Below are 19,263 nucleotides of genomic sequence, written 5' to 3' on the forward strand. Positions count from 1 at the left end.
AAAAGCCTATTCCTTTAGTTTGCTGATAATCATCCTAAATTATGTTTAGCTCTTTCTACATGTCACACAAAATATCCAGAGAAACCAGAAAAAAACATGGTTTGGTTTATTAAGAATTTCAGATCATCAGCTACACACTTGTTATGGTATACAAACTACCAGGTGATGGGCCAAGTCATTCAATGAAAGGACAGAACGGAGCAGATATATGGTATTACGATTTCAGTGTTTTATCCAGAATTTGAAAACTTGTTTAAAATGTGTAACTTTTGTATGATGTACACAAAGACAGAATAGAAAATTCAGTAAATTCTAACAATAGGTAATTTCTCAAAAAGATATGACATTTGATATATTAATTTTTGTTGATTACCTAGAAAGAGATATATAAAAATCATGGTTACCTAAGGTGAAGCAGGCCTATATCTCATTTTGAAAAGAAGAGATACTAATAAACCATAAAGGAAAAACAATATTATTTTGGAATATTAAAAAAATATTGACTGATTGCAAATTTAGAAGTATTATCTGAGTCTGAAACAGTGCACTGTGTTGTAGTTGCCATTTGGCTGTACATCCCGCTCTTAGTAATCCCTCCTCCTCTGGGATGCTTGCCACCTGACACTTATCCGCAGGAGTGGTCTCAAGAAGTCAGGCTTCTTTTATGTGACTCCAACATCACTCACAGTTAATAGGCTCAGAGGTGATCACCAAGACAAAACCAAATCAGTTACAATTTCCTTCTTGGAATTGTAACCAAGAGGCATCTAATCAGTCTCCCTGTGTAGCTGGAACCAGACTGTAAGTAAGTAAACTCAGAGGTTATGCGGTGGCCATATACAACCATGCAGAGTGAGCAAAGAGTGACTTTCTGCTGAGAAAGGGAATGTGTGTGCATATTTTTGTGTGTACACGTATGTGGGAGAGAGTGAGCGAGCATGAAATGTTGTGTTAACTCTTGAGTGTTACATTTTCAGAAATATTTTGACAGCCTAGATCATATTCATAGCAGAGGACCAGATGTAAACCATACCATATGAGGAGTAAGAGTGTGTACCCACAAAATGGAAACTTGGGGGGTAGGAGGGTAACCTAAAGTGTCTGAAAACTGTCTTCGAAAAAAGTGATAAAACATTTTATTCACTATGGTGGTTGGTGGGTGGGAGATTCCTAGAAGGCAGTTTTAGACTCTGTGTACCAAAGGATTATAAAATATCGTGTTCTCCAAAAACAAAAAGAATGTGTGGGATAGTGCCAAGTGCCCCGTCTGAGGTGTTTTTACCATACAAGTTGGTAACCACTTGAGAAAAATGCCTTCCTGTAGTGTGACTTGGGTGAGTGTGTTTTTTTATATTTATAATTTGATATGAAGATGTAGGAAACAGCTGCCGTTTCAAATCCCTTGTAACGAAATTCTGTGCAGAAATGGGCTCAGCCCCCCTGAGCAGGCTGTCATAGGTGTCACTGGATCCGTCAGTCCTTTAGCATTAAAGACTCGGCTAGTATCCCAAATAAGACCCTGGAGTAGTAGCTACAGTTGGGGTAAATCCCTGTTGGGGGAGGGGGCCCATGAACAAGTCAGGAGTCCTCTCTCATAGGAGTATAACTTAGCAAGAGTATGAAGCAGAGATTGGGGGCTCCCTAAACCATGAGGGCAGCGAGAATGTGTAGCATTAAGCCTGGAAGGCAAAAGAGAATGTAGAGACGTTCAGAAGTTTCAAAAGATCATCTTTACCATTCTGATAGCTTTCCTTGACGTGAAAATATGCAGCGTCCTCTCCCTCTCCAGTTTTTAACAACTTCAACAGTTTATTTTTGTTATGCTCCCTACATTGCCTATAGATGTCAGTATGTGGGAATTTTTGATACACACACACTCATTTTTTATTTTTATAAAATATATAGTATTTTATAGTTTAATTTAAAAATATCTATATCATTTAAAAAACAAAAAAGGATAATTTTAAAATTCAAAAATAATCATAAAATGATAATCATTATAAAATTTTACCATAATTTTTTATCAGTTAGAAATACAATAGTTGGCATTTTCATTCAGTGCTTGTTAAAGATCTGAGTGTTAGGGATAATATGTAGTTCCTTCCATCCTTCCCTCCCTTCTTTCTTTTCCTCCTCTTTCTCCCTCCCCGTAAAGGTAGTATAATGACTCTAGAGTTTGAACACATGGGCTCTAGAACCCAATTTCACCACTTTTCTCTGTATCAGTTTTCTCTCTGTAGTGTTGTCATAGTTTGAAGTGAACCTTCTAAGAGTGTCTGATGCATTGTAAGCCTACAACATACGTAGACATTACTATTACGTTATATTATGCCACAAATGCTCTTTGTAGAAGATAGCAGAAAGAATAATAGAAGTCTAAATTTTAAATGTTCCTATATGAAACAATCCTAATACGTGATACCTATTTGAGGAAGGAATAGAAGCTGAGACTTAAGTCCACTCTAAGCAAAAGCATATTACGAGCTTCACATAGGCAGACATAAATCATCTATGAACCAAAGTGACTGTAATTATTTTATAACTTGTTCCAATTACATTTTGCTTTGCAAACAAAGTCCAAATTGATTTTAACAATCATATAGGCTCTCACTGATATCCTGAAATTGAGACTGGGACCTAAGGGTTTCTAGTGTAAGAAATCTGGGAGCATCATTAAATCCCATCGGATGAAAGAACAGCTTGTAGTTGTGTAGGATGTAGTGGTCAAAGAATGAACTTAAGGACCTAGGGTGGTGCTGTTGGTTATGACAGAGATCTCATATTTATTAAGCAATCATTTTCCAGGCATTGTGCTAAGCATTTTGCCTACATTATGTCACCTAAACCTCACTATAAGCCTATCAGGTAGCTCTTTTATTGTACCCATTTTATAGATGAAGAAAATGGGTCTAGGAGGGTACACTCACTATCCCTAGTCTCTGTAGTGTGGTTACACACAAAGCTTGCAGAGGTAGTCTTTTGGCACTAGATTGGGAATTTTAAATTAGTTTGAGTTCTGCTGGTAAGGCTAGGAAAGGTTTCTGTTTGGCTGTTGTTGCTTTAAAGGAGTTTATTCCTGTAGCCAGAATAAAACACACACACACACACACACACACACACACACACAGACTTACATACTAACCCTTATCTGGATCAGAACTTTTGGAAGTGGTACCTTGGGTGATTAAATAGAGGCAGAGAAAGATAGTGTGATTTGTCATAAATGAGTCAATCTTAAACCCTTGAGAGGAATCCAAAATTATGGAAATGTTTATATTTTTAACAAGTGAGACAAGGTCCATATGTATTAGTGAGCTTGAGACATAATGTGTATCTACATGCAGACATGTATTTCTTTTATTAACAACAATAAATGAGGCAGCTTTCAAGTTCAGAATAAGTCTCTTTTCTCTTCGTTTTTATAAAAAGTCTCAGGCCTTATAAAGTATGTCTGAAGTACGCTGCCTTAGAATTAATCAATTAGGAGAACCCAAGGGGAGTTGTAATTTTATCCTATCAGCAAGTCTGTGGCAACTTTTTTTCTAACCAGCATGTTCACACCCTGGCATGCTGTCACTAAAATTAGCTTTTCAACTCTAATTATTGCATTGATTTGATTTAACACATTATGCAGCTCACAGATGATTCACACAGTGGGATTCTTACAAGACACAATAGCAAGGCAATTTCCTTTAAATACAGCTTGCTTTTAGTACTTGCACGGGAGAGAAAACTTTATTACTAGAATCCTCAGACACATCCTGCATGCTTAACGTGTCCCTACATACAGTTCTAGTTATCTGTTTCCTAAATGTATGTCGACAGCAAAGCCTCCTTTCATAATATACACAGGAAATAACAGAATTATGTCTCTCTCTTGCTATTTTCTCCTAGAGAACAAATGAAGTCTCTCCAGGAGGTCCTGCAAAATCAACTTAAAGAGACATCTGAGAAAGCAGAAAAACAACAAGCTACTGTAAGTGTTTCTTTTTTGTGTCCTTTGCTTTGGGGTTGGGAATTTTTTCCCCCCAAATCACTATGGAATAAATGTACCTGTAAAAAATAAAATAATACAGTAAAGAAAATGCAGTCACCAAGATCATAAAAATACTTGGTCAGCATTCATTGTAAGAAAATATTTTTGTTGTATTTGATTGTTAGGGGTCTTCTAATTTCCAACCCTCACTAACTGATGAAAACAGAAGTCAAGAGTGGGACAAAAGTGCTGGTGTCAGCCCCACACCAATGGATCCCGAATCATGGCATATAATTGACCTTGACCAGATTCCTAGGCCCCACCCATCTTCTAGGGAACAGGAATCTCTCAGTGGCGGGGCCATACACAGCCTGTTTAATCAACCCCACAGGTGATTCTGACACACCCCAAGGCTTGAGAATCAAACTTCTCTCCAGATTTTCTTACTAGATTTCTACTTTATTCTCCAGAACCATCTTATATACCGTTTATGGGAGTAGACCTTTTATTTTGTTTCTAGGACCTGTGTCTATTTTAAAATATAATATATTAATGGAAAATTTAAGGTACAGTTCATCCAACAGATCAGGAAATGATCACCTTTGAGAATTTAGTTTATTTCTCACAGTTCTCAAGAGGGGTGGTGTGCCTTGTGACAGGTGACTGTTCCAGGGACGTATGCACTCGTGTAGGTCATGAGGCAGCAGGAGGTGAGAAGCTGTGGGCAAGAGCCTTTATTGTGGTTTCTGTGGGAAAGAATGTGTGAGGCAGGGGAAGCAGGCTTAGGAGGAGTCAATGTGAATGATCTCAGCGGGCTCTAGGGCATAGGGAATGCCCCTAGTTGTCTGACACCTGACCCTGGGGTGGTTAGGTATATCGGCCTGTGAGAACATGCCAATACAAAGGGGTGGCTGGGGTTAAGGGCTCTGGGTTGGTTAGTTTGTTTTTGAAAAGCATGTCACCAGGAGGAATTGTTCAGTGCTTGCAATTGAGTGACTAGTATGTGTTAACTCAGTCTAGAAAGAGATGACGGGAACTTCAACAAATATGGGATTGAGATATACTTATGAAAACAATGGTTATTTCTTTTTTTTTTTTTTAAGATTTTTATTTATTTATTTGACTGAGAGAGACAGCCAGCGAGAGAGGGAACACAAGCAGGGGGAGTGGGAGAGGAAGGAGCAGGCTCCTAGCAGAGGAGCCTGATGTGGGGCTAGATCCCAGAACGCCGGGATCACGCCCTGAGCCGAAGGCAGACGCTTAATGACTGCACCACCCAGGCGCCCCAACAATGGTTATTTCTTTAATGTGTATCTAGTGGGATCTAGAAGAGAGATTTCATAGTACTGGGAATTACCTCTTCCAAATTTTGGTAGACTCAAACAGAATGCTTTGTGCCTGTTCTCCTTATTTGAAAATTCTAGGTTAACTAAGAATTAAACTAATTTGTATTTATAAACTTTTTTTTTGGTAAATAGTTATTATTTTCTCTGTTAGAAAGAGTGTTGGTGTAATTGAAGGTTGGGTAAGAAGGAGAGATAAAGATAATTGTAATTGTTTACTCTCAAAGGGGAAAAATGGATTTAATTCTGCAAACATTGTGCTATTTTAGATTTAAGAGCTGATAATCTTATGTGCTACCCTTGATTACATAACTAATTACTATGCCTTTTTCCATAAAAATAGATTTATATTTTATGCAAAAAATGTTACAAATACATCATTTGATAAGTTTATAGTAAAATGTTATGAAACTTTAAGGATAAATTTAAATTACAAAAATGAAAGAAGATAAACTTAAGAAAAATTAAATTGAAGAAACAGGAAAGCTGTCATGATCTAATTCCATGGGAAAATACTTTTTATGAACATGTGAACCTTTGTTATTATCCCTAAGCAATCTTTCAAACCTGTGTTCCTCATGAAAACTCCTAACAGACGGTGAGGAAGAATGAGCTCTCATTCTCTGTAACCAGAGTAATTAAAGATATTAATGCTCATTGGATGCATTTCACTACTCTTGTTAATTTTTATGGCTTAACTTGCCCTAAGTGAGACATAATTAGTCTAAAGGCAAAAATTAGCTTCTAGCTTTGACTCTCATTAAGAGTAAAGAATTGCTATGTTCTTACATTCTTTGTTCAAAGTAAATAAATGGTATTTTCTCTTTCTGAGAATTAAATTCGTATCTGTCTTAGGAATGCTTATTTTGCCAGGGGTGTTAAAACCTGTTGGGATTCTAGACTAATGGTTTCAAAATGCTCATACTGTTTGGATATTCTGAATATATTTTAGCTCTTGAATATTTGAACACTGCGTTCTCAAGATTTTCTGTCCTGGTTTCACATTTAAGTACTTATATTCTTAACATTGCAATGTATTTTCATTATACTCTTTTTTTATTATTTATTATTTATTTATTTTTAAGTAAACTCTGTGTCCAAAGTGGGGCTCAAACTCCCAACCCCGAGATCGAGAGTCCCCTACTTTACTGACTAAGCCAGCCAAGTGACTGAGTTTAACTTTAATTAAAGTTAGTTGTTGGGGTGCCTGGCTGGCTCAGTTGGTAGAGCAGGTGACTTGATCTCGGGATCAGCAGTCTGAGCCCCACGTTGAGGGTAGAGTTGACTTTAAGGAAAAAAATACTTATATAAGGACGCCTGGGTGGCTCAGTAGGTTAAGTGTCAGGTCATGAGCCCAGGGTCCTGGGATCGAGTCTCACGTCGGGTTCCCTGCTCAGCAGGGAGCCTGTTTCTCCCTCTGCCTGCCCCTGGCATTGTCCTGCTTGTGCTCTCTCGCACTTTCTCTGTCTTTCTGAAAAATAAATAAACAAAATCTTAAAAAAAAAAAAAAGTAAAACCTGCTCTTACTACTTTTAAAGGTTGTTTTGAAGTAATGTGTGAGAAAACCCCTTGTAATGTATTTGGGTGTAAAAATAAAATAATCATTTACAAAAGTTGTTAATTATGTATAATATATACTGAACAGTATCACAGCGTGACGATTTGGGAGAAATAGTGGTCCGTGAAAGAATAGGTTATTAATATAAGCAAGATGGCTTTAAGTAGTTCGTGACTTAAAGACAAATCTGCAACATATCAAAATTTCTTCAGTGCTGGTGTAGACCTAGTGTAAGCTCTGACAGCTGGCTTTTCCTTTTTGTAATGCAAGTGCTGACTTGATCTTTGATTGTGAAGGCATCCACTTCAGAGATGGCTATCTGAAATATACACAGGGCCAGCCACCAGACTAGCTAACGCCCCAGGCCAGGTCCTCCCCCTCCCAGCCTTCCAGCTCCAAAAACACCTCAGGCTCCTTTGTTTTGGGAGATCTTGGTTGATTTCTCTTCTGTTTTAAATTTCTGTTCTTATGTTTCAAATTCACCAATAAAAAGTGATCCCAGGAAACCCTAGGCCCCTACCTTCCACCCCAATAAAAGCAGAACCTCAGACCTTCCCTCTCCCTGGCGCTTCCTACTCATGGCCTCGCTGTGTGGCCCCAAGTGTGACATGTAATTTCCAGGACTTGTAAGTAATAAGCCTTTTTTTTTTTTTTAAATTTTCGAAATTTCCTGATGATATTGCTGAGTGTGTCTTGCAATCATACTAAGAACCACAAAGGCTGGTCCAGCCCCAAGATTGGTTATCTATAGGCTGAGACAGTACATAGCAGTAGAAATGGGTGCAAAAGCTCGTTACTGGGGCATACCCTATTGCGCTGCATGCATATCTAATTTTGAACGGCATCACGTCCTCCATTCCTTTGCATTATCAACTAAATCGAACTATCTTCTCAATGGGGCAGAGTGTGACTTATGTTTTCAGATTGCTGTCAGTATCATCGTAGTTAAAATTTAACTTGAAAATTATTATGACCAAAACAATGGTCGTGGTAGTTCCCAGGCTTTTGGTTGTTTTATATGTAGTTTAACCATCCAAAATTGGTTTAGATTTCTATTGCCATTTGAAGGAATGGTTTAAGGACCCCTATACAAGCCAGAGAAGAGGGATGTTAACATTTGTTACAAGGATTTACATAATACACAAAAAGCAAAACGTACAAAAACATGCACGAGACTAATACGCATCAACTTCTGGAGAGGGAAGGAGGAAAAATTAGGTGGGGTTTTAATAGTAGGTGTAACGTTTTTCTTTTTTAAAAGGTCTGAACAGAATTGCACAAACTATTTCATTTGTTTTTTCTTAGGGTTGGACCCAGAGACATTTTACATATTACTTCTTGGTCTTTTGTTTATGTTTGAAATGTTTCAGAACTATTTTTTTTTAACTCTGTACATATGGTGAAAATTCATTTTACTCCTAAACTTAATTTCCACTGCTTCAGTCTGTCTCTAGATATAACCCACATTACCAGTCTCTTTTGTATCATTCCAGGAATCTCCTAACACTGTGTTGTCCAATATATAACCACTAGCTATTGAGCATTATAAAACAGCTAGTCCAAATTGAGATATGCTATTAGTGTAAGGCATACAATGGATTTTAATGATATATTGTAAAAAATAATGTAAATTCTATCATTAATCCATTACATGTCAAAATAGTATTTTGAGTATATTAAATTAAATAAAACGTATTAGTAAAATTAATTTTATCTGTTTCCTTTTTCTTTTTTTTAAAAAATGTGACTACCAGGACATTAAAAATGGGAGAAATTAAATATTTTATCTACTACCATAAAGTTCCTTTTTATCAGAGTGAACCCTCACTGACTATAAAGTGTCAGATTTTAACAACTATGCTATACTGATTTTTTTTTAAGTAGTCAGATATACTCAGGCAGCAAAGGTGTTATGTTTATGTAAATACAGTTTGAACAACTGACCTAAGTTTACGGATTCCAACAATATCAAATTCAGAAGGAAACATCATCGTTTCTTTGGTACAGTATTAGACAATTCTGTGCTTTACAGACCAGGAATATTACTGTGCAATTGCTTTCCAACCTGCTATAGGTCAAAATTACCCGGAGAGTGTTTTATGAATGGAGATTTCTAGGCCCACCCCTAGAATCTAGCTTTTTGTTGTTGTTGTTTGTTTTGCTTTGTTTTTAAAAAGCACAGTTTTTAAATTGACACTTAAATAGGTTAAGAGAATCATAGTTATAATATGCATGGTTTCTCAATTTTAAAAAAATGAATCTTTTACTACGTGAGAAAAGGCTCATCAGTGGGTATATGTATGTATTGGGCAATGAAAGTTTGGTTAATGAAAATTTTAATCCTTTGTTCTTTTTCAATATTTGTTGATGAAGAGATAATCATTGTATTATGCTTCAGAAATCATGAAGATAAATTTATAAAAGCCATTGAGATTAATTTGAATTGTGCTTACATAATATTCCATTCATTTTCAGATTAATTTTTTAAAGACTGACATGGAAAGAAAGAGCAAAATGATCCGAGATCTCCAGAATGAGGTAAACTATATTTCAGGCAAATTCTATATAAATCAAAGCATAGACACAAACTCACATATAGATTTGCCACAACTTTTGGAGTATTGATCATATACCAGTTTGGTCTTTAGTGATGTACTAATGGAAAGGAATTGCAAGGTTGAGAATTTCGAGTAGATAATCTCTACTTTTATATATATTTGATAATGTTATCAGTTTATACCTCTCTAGTTCATTTTCCCTTCTAATTATACTTTGCTTGGGCTAATATTAAAAATTAATTTTCATTTCATAAATTCATCTGTCTACCCAATGACATTACAGGAGCTGAAGAAGAAGGCTAGCTAGAAATTGACCTCATGCTAGGAAGAGCCAAACTAAAATGAAAAATTTATTTAAGATCGTCTTTGAATTAACATAGAGTTGAACAGAAATAAGCTAGAACAGCTTTCATTATAGCCTTTAAATTCTGAGAACCCTATAAAATACATATTTTCTTTGTCTTGTTACACAACTACTTTATTTTCTACAATTCCTCCATCACATATTTCCACCTTTTTTCTTGAATGCAGTTAATTAATTAGTACTCTTAACCATGACTAATTAATGATACATTTTCCTTGATCAGTCTCACTAATTATGATTTATTTTGAATCCCAAATAATTGCTTTAGATTTTCCTAGTCTGTCTTCTCTCATTCCTTCGTTTGTCCATCCCTCCCTTTTATTTTTTGAGACACTTAAACAATACATGAGCACCATTATTCACATTATTCCTAAATGGTTTCCACCTTGATATCAAGTTTAAAAGATAGGCTTTACAAATGTTTTGATATCAAGCGTTCACCATCAGGACTCTGATCATGACATTAAAAAGGTTTATCAGATGTGCATGTGCAAAGAATGTATAGGAGAAGGGAAAGCAAGAGATTTTAAATGGATTTCTGATTATTTTCTTGTATTTTAATTTCTTTCTAATACATTTTTATTCCGAGTGGGTTCTTTTGTTTGTTTTGGTTTGGTTTTTTAGAGTGGGAGAAAGGGGGGATGGGTAGAGGAGAGAGAGAATTTTGCGCAGGCTCCATGCCCAGCACAGAGCCCAATAAGGGGTTTGATCTCATGACCCTGAGATTATGAGTTGAGCTGAAATCAAGAGTCATTTGCTCAGCTGACTGAGCCACCCAGGTGTCCCAACTATTCTGAGTGTTCTTAAGAAACTTAAGAATTTAAGGTGGGTGATGACTTGATGATCGTTTTCCTGAGGCCTAAATCTTCTTGATCTCCTGTTTATAGTGGAAAATATCAGCAGACCAGAGTTATTAGAACACTGGGTGTGCTGGATAATAATATCTTGTTCACTGGAGCTCAGTGAGAGTCAGATTACTACAGTCAAACACTTCCAGGGATCATTTCAGACAAGGGGAATATTTCAAACATTAAAGTCAGTATTAAAATGGGAAATAAAGAACATTTGCTGCTGCATGTACAAACCCGCATACCAAACAACGAGCTCAGTTGTGTAATAATGAAAGGATTATAGGTTAATTTATATCCCCAAGCATTATCAGTTAACTTTTAATCTTGGATAATTTTTTTTTAAATCTAGACTTTAAGAAGGAAGCACTTTCAAAATCAAACTATAAATTATTTGTAACAAATACATATAAGGACTGACAAAATATTTTGTTTCCAGGGGATACTTTTATTGGGTAATATTCACTTTCTAACTGTATAGGCTAGAGTTATTCTAAAACAAATTCAACTTTACTGAAGTCATATCTGCTAAATGTAAGTAAGCTTTGTAATGAAATTTACTACTCACTTTTATCATATTGGATATCTGCAAGATGAAAACTGGTAACTAGAGACAGTTTTTGACTTCTTTAACAAAACCCAATGGTGAACATATATCAATTGAATTTTTTTTAAATTTGACTCCTTTCTATTAATTCCTCGAAATTCCAAGTTTATTATTTTGACAATGATCATTATGTATAGAGATTAAACAAATTAATTGACACATACTCTGTACGGTAAAATTATATGGACACTGCCTGGATGATTTTTAGTTGAAGAGCAAGAAAAAACCCAAACAGGTAAATCAATTAAACAAAATTAAAGGAGGTGAGAGAGATAATACAGGTATAAAGATATTTCTGGAAGAAGTTTAAAGTCCCCTGAGAACTTCTGAGTGAGGGTATTAGGGAAGGTTAAGTAGAACAAAGGACTTCTGAAAAATTATTAAAGAATTGTTAAAGAATCAGCAATTTTTCCATTATGTGAAGGCAACTATTAAAAGGCACTTTTACATTAGCACCTAGGGATTTAGATTTTTAAGATTTAAGATATTCCTTGGAGGGGAGAACATACTCTGACTTTTTAAAAAGCAAACGCAGTGTGGGGCAGAAAGTTTCAGCTTATAGCCCTCTGCTTTTCTGCTTATATTCTCTTCCATAGAACATTCAAGTCAAATCTCTTCCCCCACAGTGTATTTCTTAGTACAAAATCACCGCAGTAGGAATTAATAAATGATAGACTGATACCAGTAAAGTTTTTAAAATAGTTTTGGTTTATATGTAATTTTTTCCCAACATGATAAGGTTTGAAGCAATCAGGGGGAAAGCCTTATTACATTTTAGAGAATTCTTTATGAATCCAAGGGAATAAGAAAATATACAGAAGAACCTTCCTTTAGTGCTGGTAGTGGCAGTTAGGTGCCTTCAAAACATTAAAAAAAAAAAATGCTTTTCAGTACACCAAGATATCTGTCAATGCAGTGAGTGTAGAAGATTCTGTTAAGACTTTTCCCCTGCATTAAAAAAAGAGATTAGTATGCCTTAGGTTTTAATTTTGATGACAATGTACTTTATTAGAGGTAATTCCCTTTAGGATCTTCATCTCAGAGGAGGAAATACTAAATCTTAACTGTAAGGCTGCAAACGATTGACCATGGTATTTGGGATAAAAAATGGAAAATATCATATTATGGCTATGTTTTTACTGATGTCATTATTATGTTCTTAATGCTATGATTACACAGTTCCATGGTAAGTGGTCTTCCCCAGTCATGGTCTTCCCGTACATCCTGTGTTTTTAGTGTATGATTTTGCACAGTGTTAGAGTTCTCATAAAACTTGATTTTATAGTAGATATATCACCAGCTTTCTAGTAATTTCCTAATCTGTCTCTGTTTTTTTGTTTTGTTTTGATTTGTAGGAAGGCTAGTATGGCTATTTTAAATTACTTATTTTCATTATTGAAGCATAATTGACATGCAGCATTACATTAGTTTCAGGTATGTGACACAGTGATTCTATAATTCTGTACATTACTCAGTGCTCACTGTGGTAACTGGTCATCACCCATCACCATACAATGTTATTACAATATTATTGACTACGTTCCCTATGCTGTACTTTTCATTTCCATGACTTAATTTATTTTATAACTGGAAGTTTGTACCTCTTATTCCCTTTCTTCTACTTCATCCTTTCCCCCACCCACCACCCATCTGGCAACCACCAGTTTGTTCTCTGTATTTAAGAGTCTGTTTTTTGTTTGTTTGTTCATTTGTTTGTTTGTTTTTAGATTCTCCACAAGTGGAAGATCGTATGGTATTTGATTTCTCTGACTTATTTCACTTAGCATAATATGCTCTATGTCCATCCATGTTGTCACAGATGGTAAGGTCTCATTCCTTTTCGTGGCTGAGTAGTCAGTATGCCACATCTTCTTTACCCATTCATCTGTTGGTGTACACTTAGGTTGCTTCCATATCTTGGCTATTATAAATAATGATGCAATAAACATAGGAGTGCATATATCTTTTCAAAATAGTGTTTTCATTTTGGGGGGGGTAAATACCCAGTAGTGTAATTATTGGATCATATGGTAGTTCTAGTTTTGGAATGTCCATACCGTTTTCTTCAGTGGTTTTAGCAATTTACATTCCCACCAAAAGTGCCTAAAGGTTCCTTTTTCTCCACATCCTCACCAACATTTGGTATATTTTGTCTTTTTGATACCAGCCATTCTGACAGGTATGAGGTGGTATCTCATTGTAGTTTTGATTTGTATTTTTCTGATGATTAATGATGTTGAGTATCTTTTTACGTATCCATGTGTATTCAGGTTCTCTGCCATTTTTTTTAATCAAATGGTTTATTTTTTTGGTGTTGAGTTGTGTAAGTTCTTTGTGTATTTTGCATATTAACCCCTCATTGGATATATCATTTGCAAATATCTTCTCCAATTCAGTAGGTTGCCTTTTTGTTTTCTTGATGGGTTCTTTTGCTGTGTAAATGTTTTATTTTGATATAGTCCCGGTAAATTATTTTTGGTTTTTGTTTCCTTCCCAGAGGAGCCATACCCATAAACGTGTTGCCAGGGGTGATGTCTAAGATATTACTGCCTATGTTTTTTCTATTTTTAAATTTATTTTTGTGTATGGTGCAAGAAAATGGTCCAGTTTTATTCTTTTGCATGTAGCTGTCCAGCTTTCCCAACACCATTTATTGAAAAGACTTTCTTTTCCCCATTGTATATTCTTGACTCCATCGTCATAGATTAATTAACCATATAGACATGGGTTTATTTCTGGGCCCTTTATTCTGTTCCATTGATTTATGTCTCTGTTTTTGTGCTGGTACCATACTGTTTTGTTTATTATAGCTTTGTAGTATATCTTGAAATCTGGGACTGTAATATGTCAGTGTTCTTCTTTCTCAAGATCGTTTTGACTATACAAGTTTTTTGTGGTTCCGTACATATTTTAGGTTATGTGTTCTAGTTTTATGAAAAAAGCTATTGGTATTTTGATAGGGATTGCATTAAATCGCTAGATTGCTTTGAGTTTTATGGGCATTTGAACAATAATAATTCTTGCAATCCATGAGCATGGTAAGTCTTTCCATTCATTTGTATCATTTTCAATTTCTTTCATCATTGACTTATGGTTTACTGAGTATAGGTCTTTGACCTCCTTGGTTAAATTAATCCTAGATATTTTATTCTTTTTGGTGCAATTATAAATGGGATTGTTTTCTTAATTTTTTCTTCTGCTTCATTATTAGTGTATGGAAACACAACAGACTTCTGTACTTTGATTTTATATCCTGTGACCTTACTGAATTCACTTAACAGTCCTAGGAATTTTTAGTGGAGTCTTTAGGGTTTTCTACATATAGTATCATGTTATTCTGCAAATAGTGACAGTTTGGCTTTTTCCTTACCAGTTTAGATGTCTTTTTATTTCTTTTTCTTGTCTGATTGTTGCAGGTAGGACTTCAGGAACTATGTTGAATAAAGTGGTGAGAGTAGACATCATTGTCTTATTCCTGATCTTAGAGGAAGAGCTCTCAGTTTTTCACCTTTGAGTATAGTATTAGGTGTGGGTTTTTCATTATGGCCTTTATTATGTTGAGTTATTCTCCTGCTAAACCTGCTTTGTTGAGGATTTTTATCATGATTGAGATGATCATATAGTTTTTATCCTTCCTCTTATTAATATGACATATCACATTGACTGATTAGTGAATATTGAACCACTCTTGCATTCCTGGAATAAATTCTACTTTATTGTGTTGAATGATCTTTTTTAATGTATTTTTGAATTGTGTTTGCTAATATTTTTTTAAAGATTTTATTTTTTTATTTATTTATTTATTTATTTATCAGAAAGAGAGAACACAAGCATGAGAAACAGCAGGCAGAGGAAGAAGCAGGCTTCCTGCAGAGCAGGGAGCCCAATGTGGGACTCGATCCCAGGACTCTGGGATCATGACCTGAGCTGGAGTCAGATGCTTTAACTGACTGAGCCACCTAGGCTTCCCTGTTTGCTGATATTTTGTTGAGGATTTTTGCATCTCTGTTCATCAGATATTGGCTTGTAACTTTGTAGTGTTTTTGTCTGATTTTGGTATCAGACTAATGCTGGCCTTGTAGAATGGATTTGGAAGTTTTCCTTCCTCTTCTATTTTTTTGGAATAGCTTAAGAAGCACAGGTATTAACTCTTTTTTTAAAAAAATATTTGGTAGAATTCACCTGTGAAGCGTCTGGTCCTGGACTTTTGTTTGTTGGCAGTTTTTGATTATCTGGTTTTGATATCTCATACAATCCATTTTTATGCATTCAATTGCTTATTTTGCATTTAGTTATTATGTGGTTAGAACAAATATAAAAATTTGCACCAAAAAATAAAACAAAGAAACAAAAAAGCTCAGCCTCCTTTTTCTTAATTCCATATCTATAACTTCATTATCATGTGGTATAAACCAATTTCACAGACTCCAAAGCTTAAAGTCTCTTTGACTGTGTACTGTCTAAACACACTCTCTCCACTCTTCTTTCCAATTTTCTTTAAAATTATTCATTTTACCCCCTAGGATAAGTTTATCTATAATGGTCCTAGATATAAAAAAGACTCCAGGAATGAGTAGGATAGTGTGTAGATATTGAAATATTAGACAAATTAGACATTGTGACAGCATTTTTGATTAGTTGAAACTCCTTAATGAAATGTGTGAGTTTGATAATGCCCAGGACTTGTTAAAGGAATATATAGTTGGTAATACATGATTTAGATTGGTATTAGAACATAGTCTGTAATTAGTAGATGAAGATAAAAGGAAAGGGAGAGAGTGAAAAAAAAAAGGTAAGGATGGGAAGCAGGGTGAAAGATGCCCCTCTCCCACCACTATTTTTTATGGTGGTTTATTTTAAGATAGATTCTTAGGATTGATTATTTTCCTGAGATTCATTCAGGATGGTTCAAGATAAATACATAAATAATCACACTAAAAATAATAATAACAAAATGAAGAACCATAAAAGTGGGCCTCACTCTGCCCAGCAATGGAGATCAGAAGTTTGTCAAAGCTACTCTGTCTACGTGGCAGGCTTTCCCTCTCACTATTGGCTCCATTTTTTTTTTTTCTTTTTAGTCTCTCAAGTCTACTGTTCATCTATTAATTGCATGGCTTGTATAGTTTAACCTGATTCTGAATTACTAAAGTGACTCCTCTGGCTTCTACTAATAACTGATTTAATCTCTTTTTTATATTTGGTTTTACTGCTCTTGTTATAAGTGACTGGCAGAAAATTCTTGTCACAGGTCAAGTCACTGATCCATCTGTAGATTTCCAAGTAATTCCAAACAGCCACTGCCATATCCAGGGATATGAGAAATAGAATATGTGGTTTTAGATGGAGGGCACCATTTGCTGTTCTCAGCTGCAACAAAAAGAATTCTCTGATAAAAAAGAAGAGGATTTATTAAGTCATATAGAGATCATACGAAGTTGTTAGGAGAATTGAACAGATAGCCTGTAGATTGAGCTTTAGGAATAACCACAATACACCCCAGAGCTGGTTGTCTTAAGGCTAAGGCTACCTCTGTCAAGACCAGGAAGCTGCCAGCCAGCTTGATGCCCCCATCCCTGCAGACTCTAGTATCATACAGCCCTATCCCTTGTGCATCAGACAATGGGTAACATCTGTCCTGTTTTCTCATGTAACGAATTTCTGTATCTACATATATATTGCAGGGATGTCTGATTAACAAAGACTAGGTCATGTCTGCCCTGGAGCTATAATGAACTTTAAAAATAGAGGGAATTTGTTTGTTTTATTTCTAATTTGTTTGCTTTAATTTTGCCTCAGAGATATGGGTTTAACACTATGGATAACATTCACATTTTCCAAAATTTGGTAGCCTGTGTATTAACAACTTTTCTTAATAAAGGTTTAAAATGCATGATAGCCGGCTTTAGTAAATGGCAGACCATCACTGAAGGGTTTTGAGTATTTACTGTAAGTATACTGACAGACCATTCAGTTATGCATGTGTGTATGTTATAATATTTTATGTGTATAAACGACATCTTACCTATCCTTATAATGTGATTTTAACTTTGCTTTTCTCTGGATTATTTCCTCCATTACATGCTGACTTTTGAAGTTAGAATCCTACCTTCCCTAAAATATTATAATTCACGTTTTTGGCACACAAAAAGAACATAGGGCCAGGACTCTGTGCAGCGAGAATAAATTAAGACCACACTTAAGTCTGTTCTTAGCACCAATAAGTTAAATGAGTTGAATAAACATTGGACAGTGCCTCCGAATTTGGAAATTGAAGTTGCTTTCCCTAATTTGTTATTCTGTACAATAGGGATGCTTAGAGATCCCATAAAATGTAAAGATTGGTACAGAGAATCTCTGACCATCCTGAAATTATAAAATAACAAAAAAAGTATAGATACTTATGTGTATTTTTGAAAGGAGAGGGTTTGGATTCTCAGAGGGAGTCCATGGCTAAGACAAAAATAATAAAGGTCAGTAACCACTGCTCTAGAGAAATCTCTAGTAAATTTTAAGAAGAAAACCCATTTTGGCTCAACTTTTATGGCTGTAAATCTCTGTAAAATGAATTATTCCATCTTCTTGCCTCAGTAAACACATTCAAGTGAAGATGATGGGTTATTTCATAATGTGAGGGAGTGCTTCAGGGTCATCATTCTGCAAGTGGATTCTCATGGCTGTCTGCAGATGGATGGGTGTAAAGTTTGAGTCCAATAGATTCTGAGTCCAGGACATGCCTGAGATGTTTTTAAATAATTCCATTACAGCCTTTCACTTTATTCCTGCTGGCTTGCCTTTAAGTGTTTAGTTCTGAAAAATTAGGGTGAACTGATTATTCTGGCTAGTTGTGTATCCAGTATGTAAAGTTTTCCCATCTACATTAGGTCCTAGGGCTTCTGTAATAAAAGACCACTAATTGGGTGGCTTAAAACAGCCGAAGTTTACTCTTTCACAGTTCTGGAGGCTAGAAGTCTAAAATCAAAGTGCGGGCAGGGCAGTGCTCCTTCTGCAGGTACTAGGGAGTAATCCTTCCTTGCCTCTTTCTAGTTTCTGATGCCTTCAGGCAATCCTTGACATTCTTTGGCTTGTCAAGAATCTCAGCGTTTTGTGTTCATAATGGCCTTCTCTATGTGTGTTCGCTCTACTCTTTATACAGACACCAGTTACTGAATTTAGGACCCACCCTAATCCAGTATAACTTGGTTTTAACTTGATTACATGTGCAAAGACTCTACTTCCGAATAAGGTCACATTCTGAGGTTCTAGGTGGATATGAATTTGATACTTTTCAAACCAATCCGCCATCAATGGCATTTTGTATATTTTAGGTAAACAGCTTAGGCATTAAAAAAAAAAAAAAAAAACAGGCAAGGAGGGAACATTTTATTAGGTACAAGTCTTAGGCAATTTTTTAGGAGGGAAAGAGCAAGCATATTATTACATAAAAATCTATGGATGTACTCTAATATTGCTTATTTAGAAGCACATATAAGATTTATTTATATATTCATTTCTAGAATAAACATCACAATTCCTAACATTGTCCCAAAATTGTGCTAGATTTCTGAATGATAGAAACATTATTCAATTTAAATTATATAAAATAATCTTTGTCTCTGAGGAATATAAAGAACAGAATTTAAGGGCGCCTGGGTGGCCCAGTCAGTTAATGGTCTGACTCTTGATTTTGGCTCAGGTCATGATTTCACAGTTGTCAGGCTCCGCGCTGAGCTTGGAGTCGGCTTGAGATTCTCTTTCTCCCTCTGCCCCTCCCCCCAGCTCATGCTTTCTCTCTCTCTTTCTCTCTCTCCCAAAATAAATAAATAAAGATCTTTTTAAAAGAAATAGAATTTAGTAACATTTTTCCACATAATATATGACACAATAATTATGAAAATCACAAATAATCATAATAAACAGATTGAAATAAGAATTTTACAATAAAATACTGTAAGGGGGCAGATGAGGGCAATACCTACTCAGGTGTGGTGAACATTGAATGCTTCATT

At 35.4% G+C, this 19,263-nt stretch overlaps 1 protein-coding gene across 1 annotated transcript in view; it reads left to right on the plus strand.

Annotated features, from left to right (window-relative positions):
• The window catches only part of LUZP2 (leucine zipper protein 2), a 459,433-nt gene that overhangs the window by 213,515 nt on the left and 226,655 nt on the right, over nucleotides 1–19,263 (plus strand). The window contains exons 4-5 of the mRNA XM_048217639.2: nucleotides 3,895–3,976; nucleotides 9,353–9,415. Of these exons, the coding sequence (XP_048073596.2) occupies nucleotides 3,895–3,976; nucleotides 9,353–9,415 (145 nt within the window). The remainder of the gene's footprint in view (nucleotides 1–3,894; nucleotides 3,977–9,352; nucleotides 9,416–19,263) is intronic.

Source organism: Ursus arctos, unplaced genomic scaffold (genome assembly GCF_023065955.2).
Source record: "Ursus arctos isolate Adak ecotype North America unplaced genomic scaffold, UrsArc2.0 scaffold_23, whole genome shotgun sequence".
NCBI classification, from domain to species: domain Eukaryota; kingdom Metazoa; phylum Chordata; class Mammalia; order Carnivora; family Ursidae; genus Ursus; species Ursus arctos.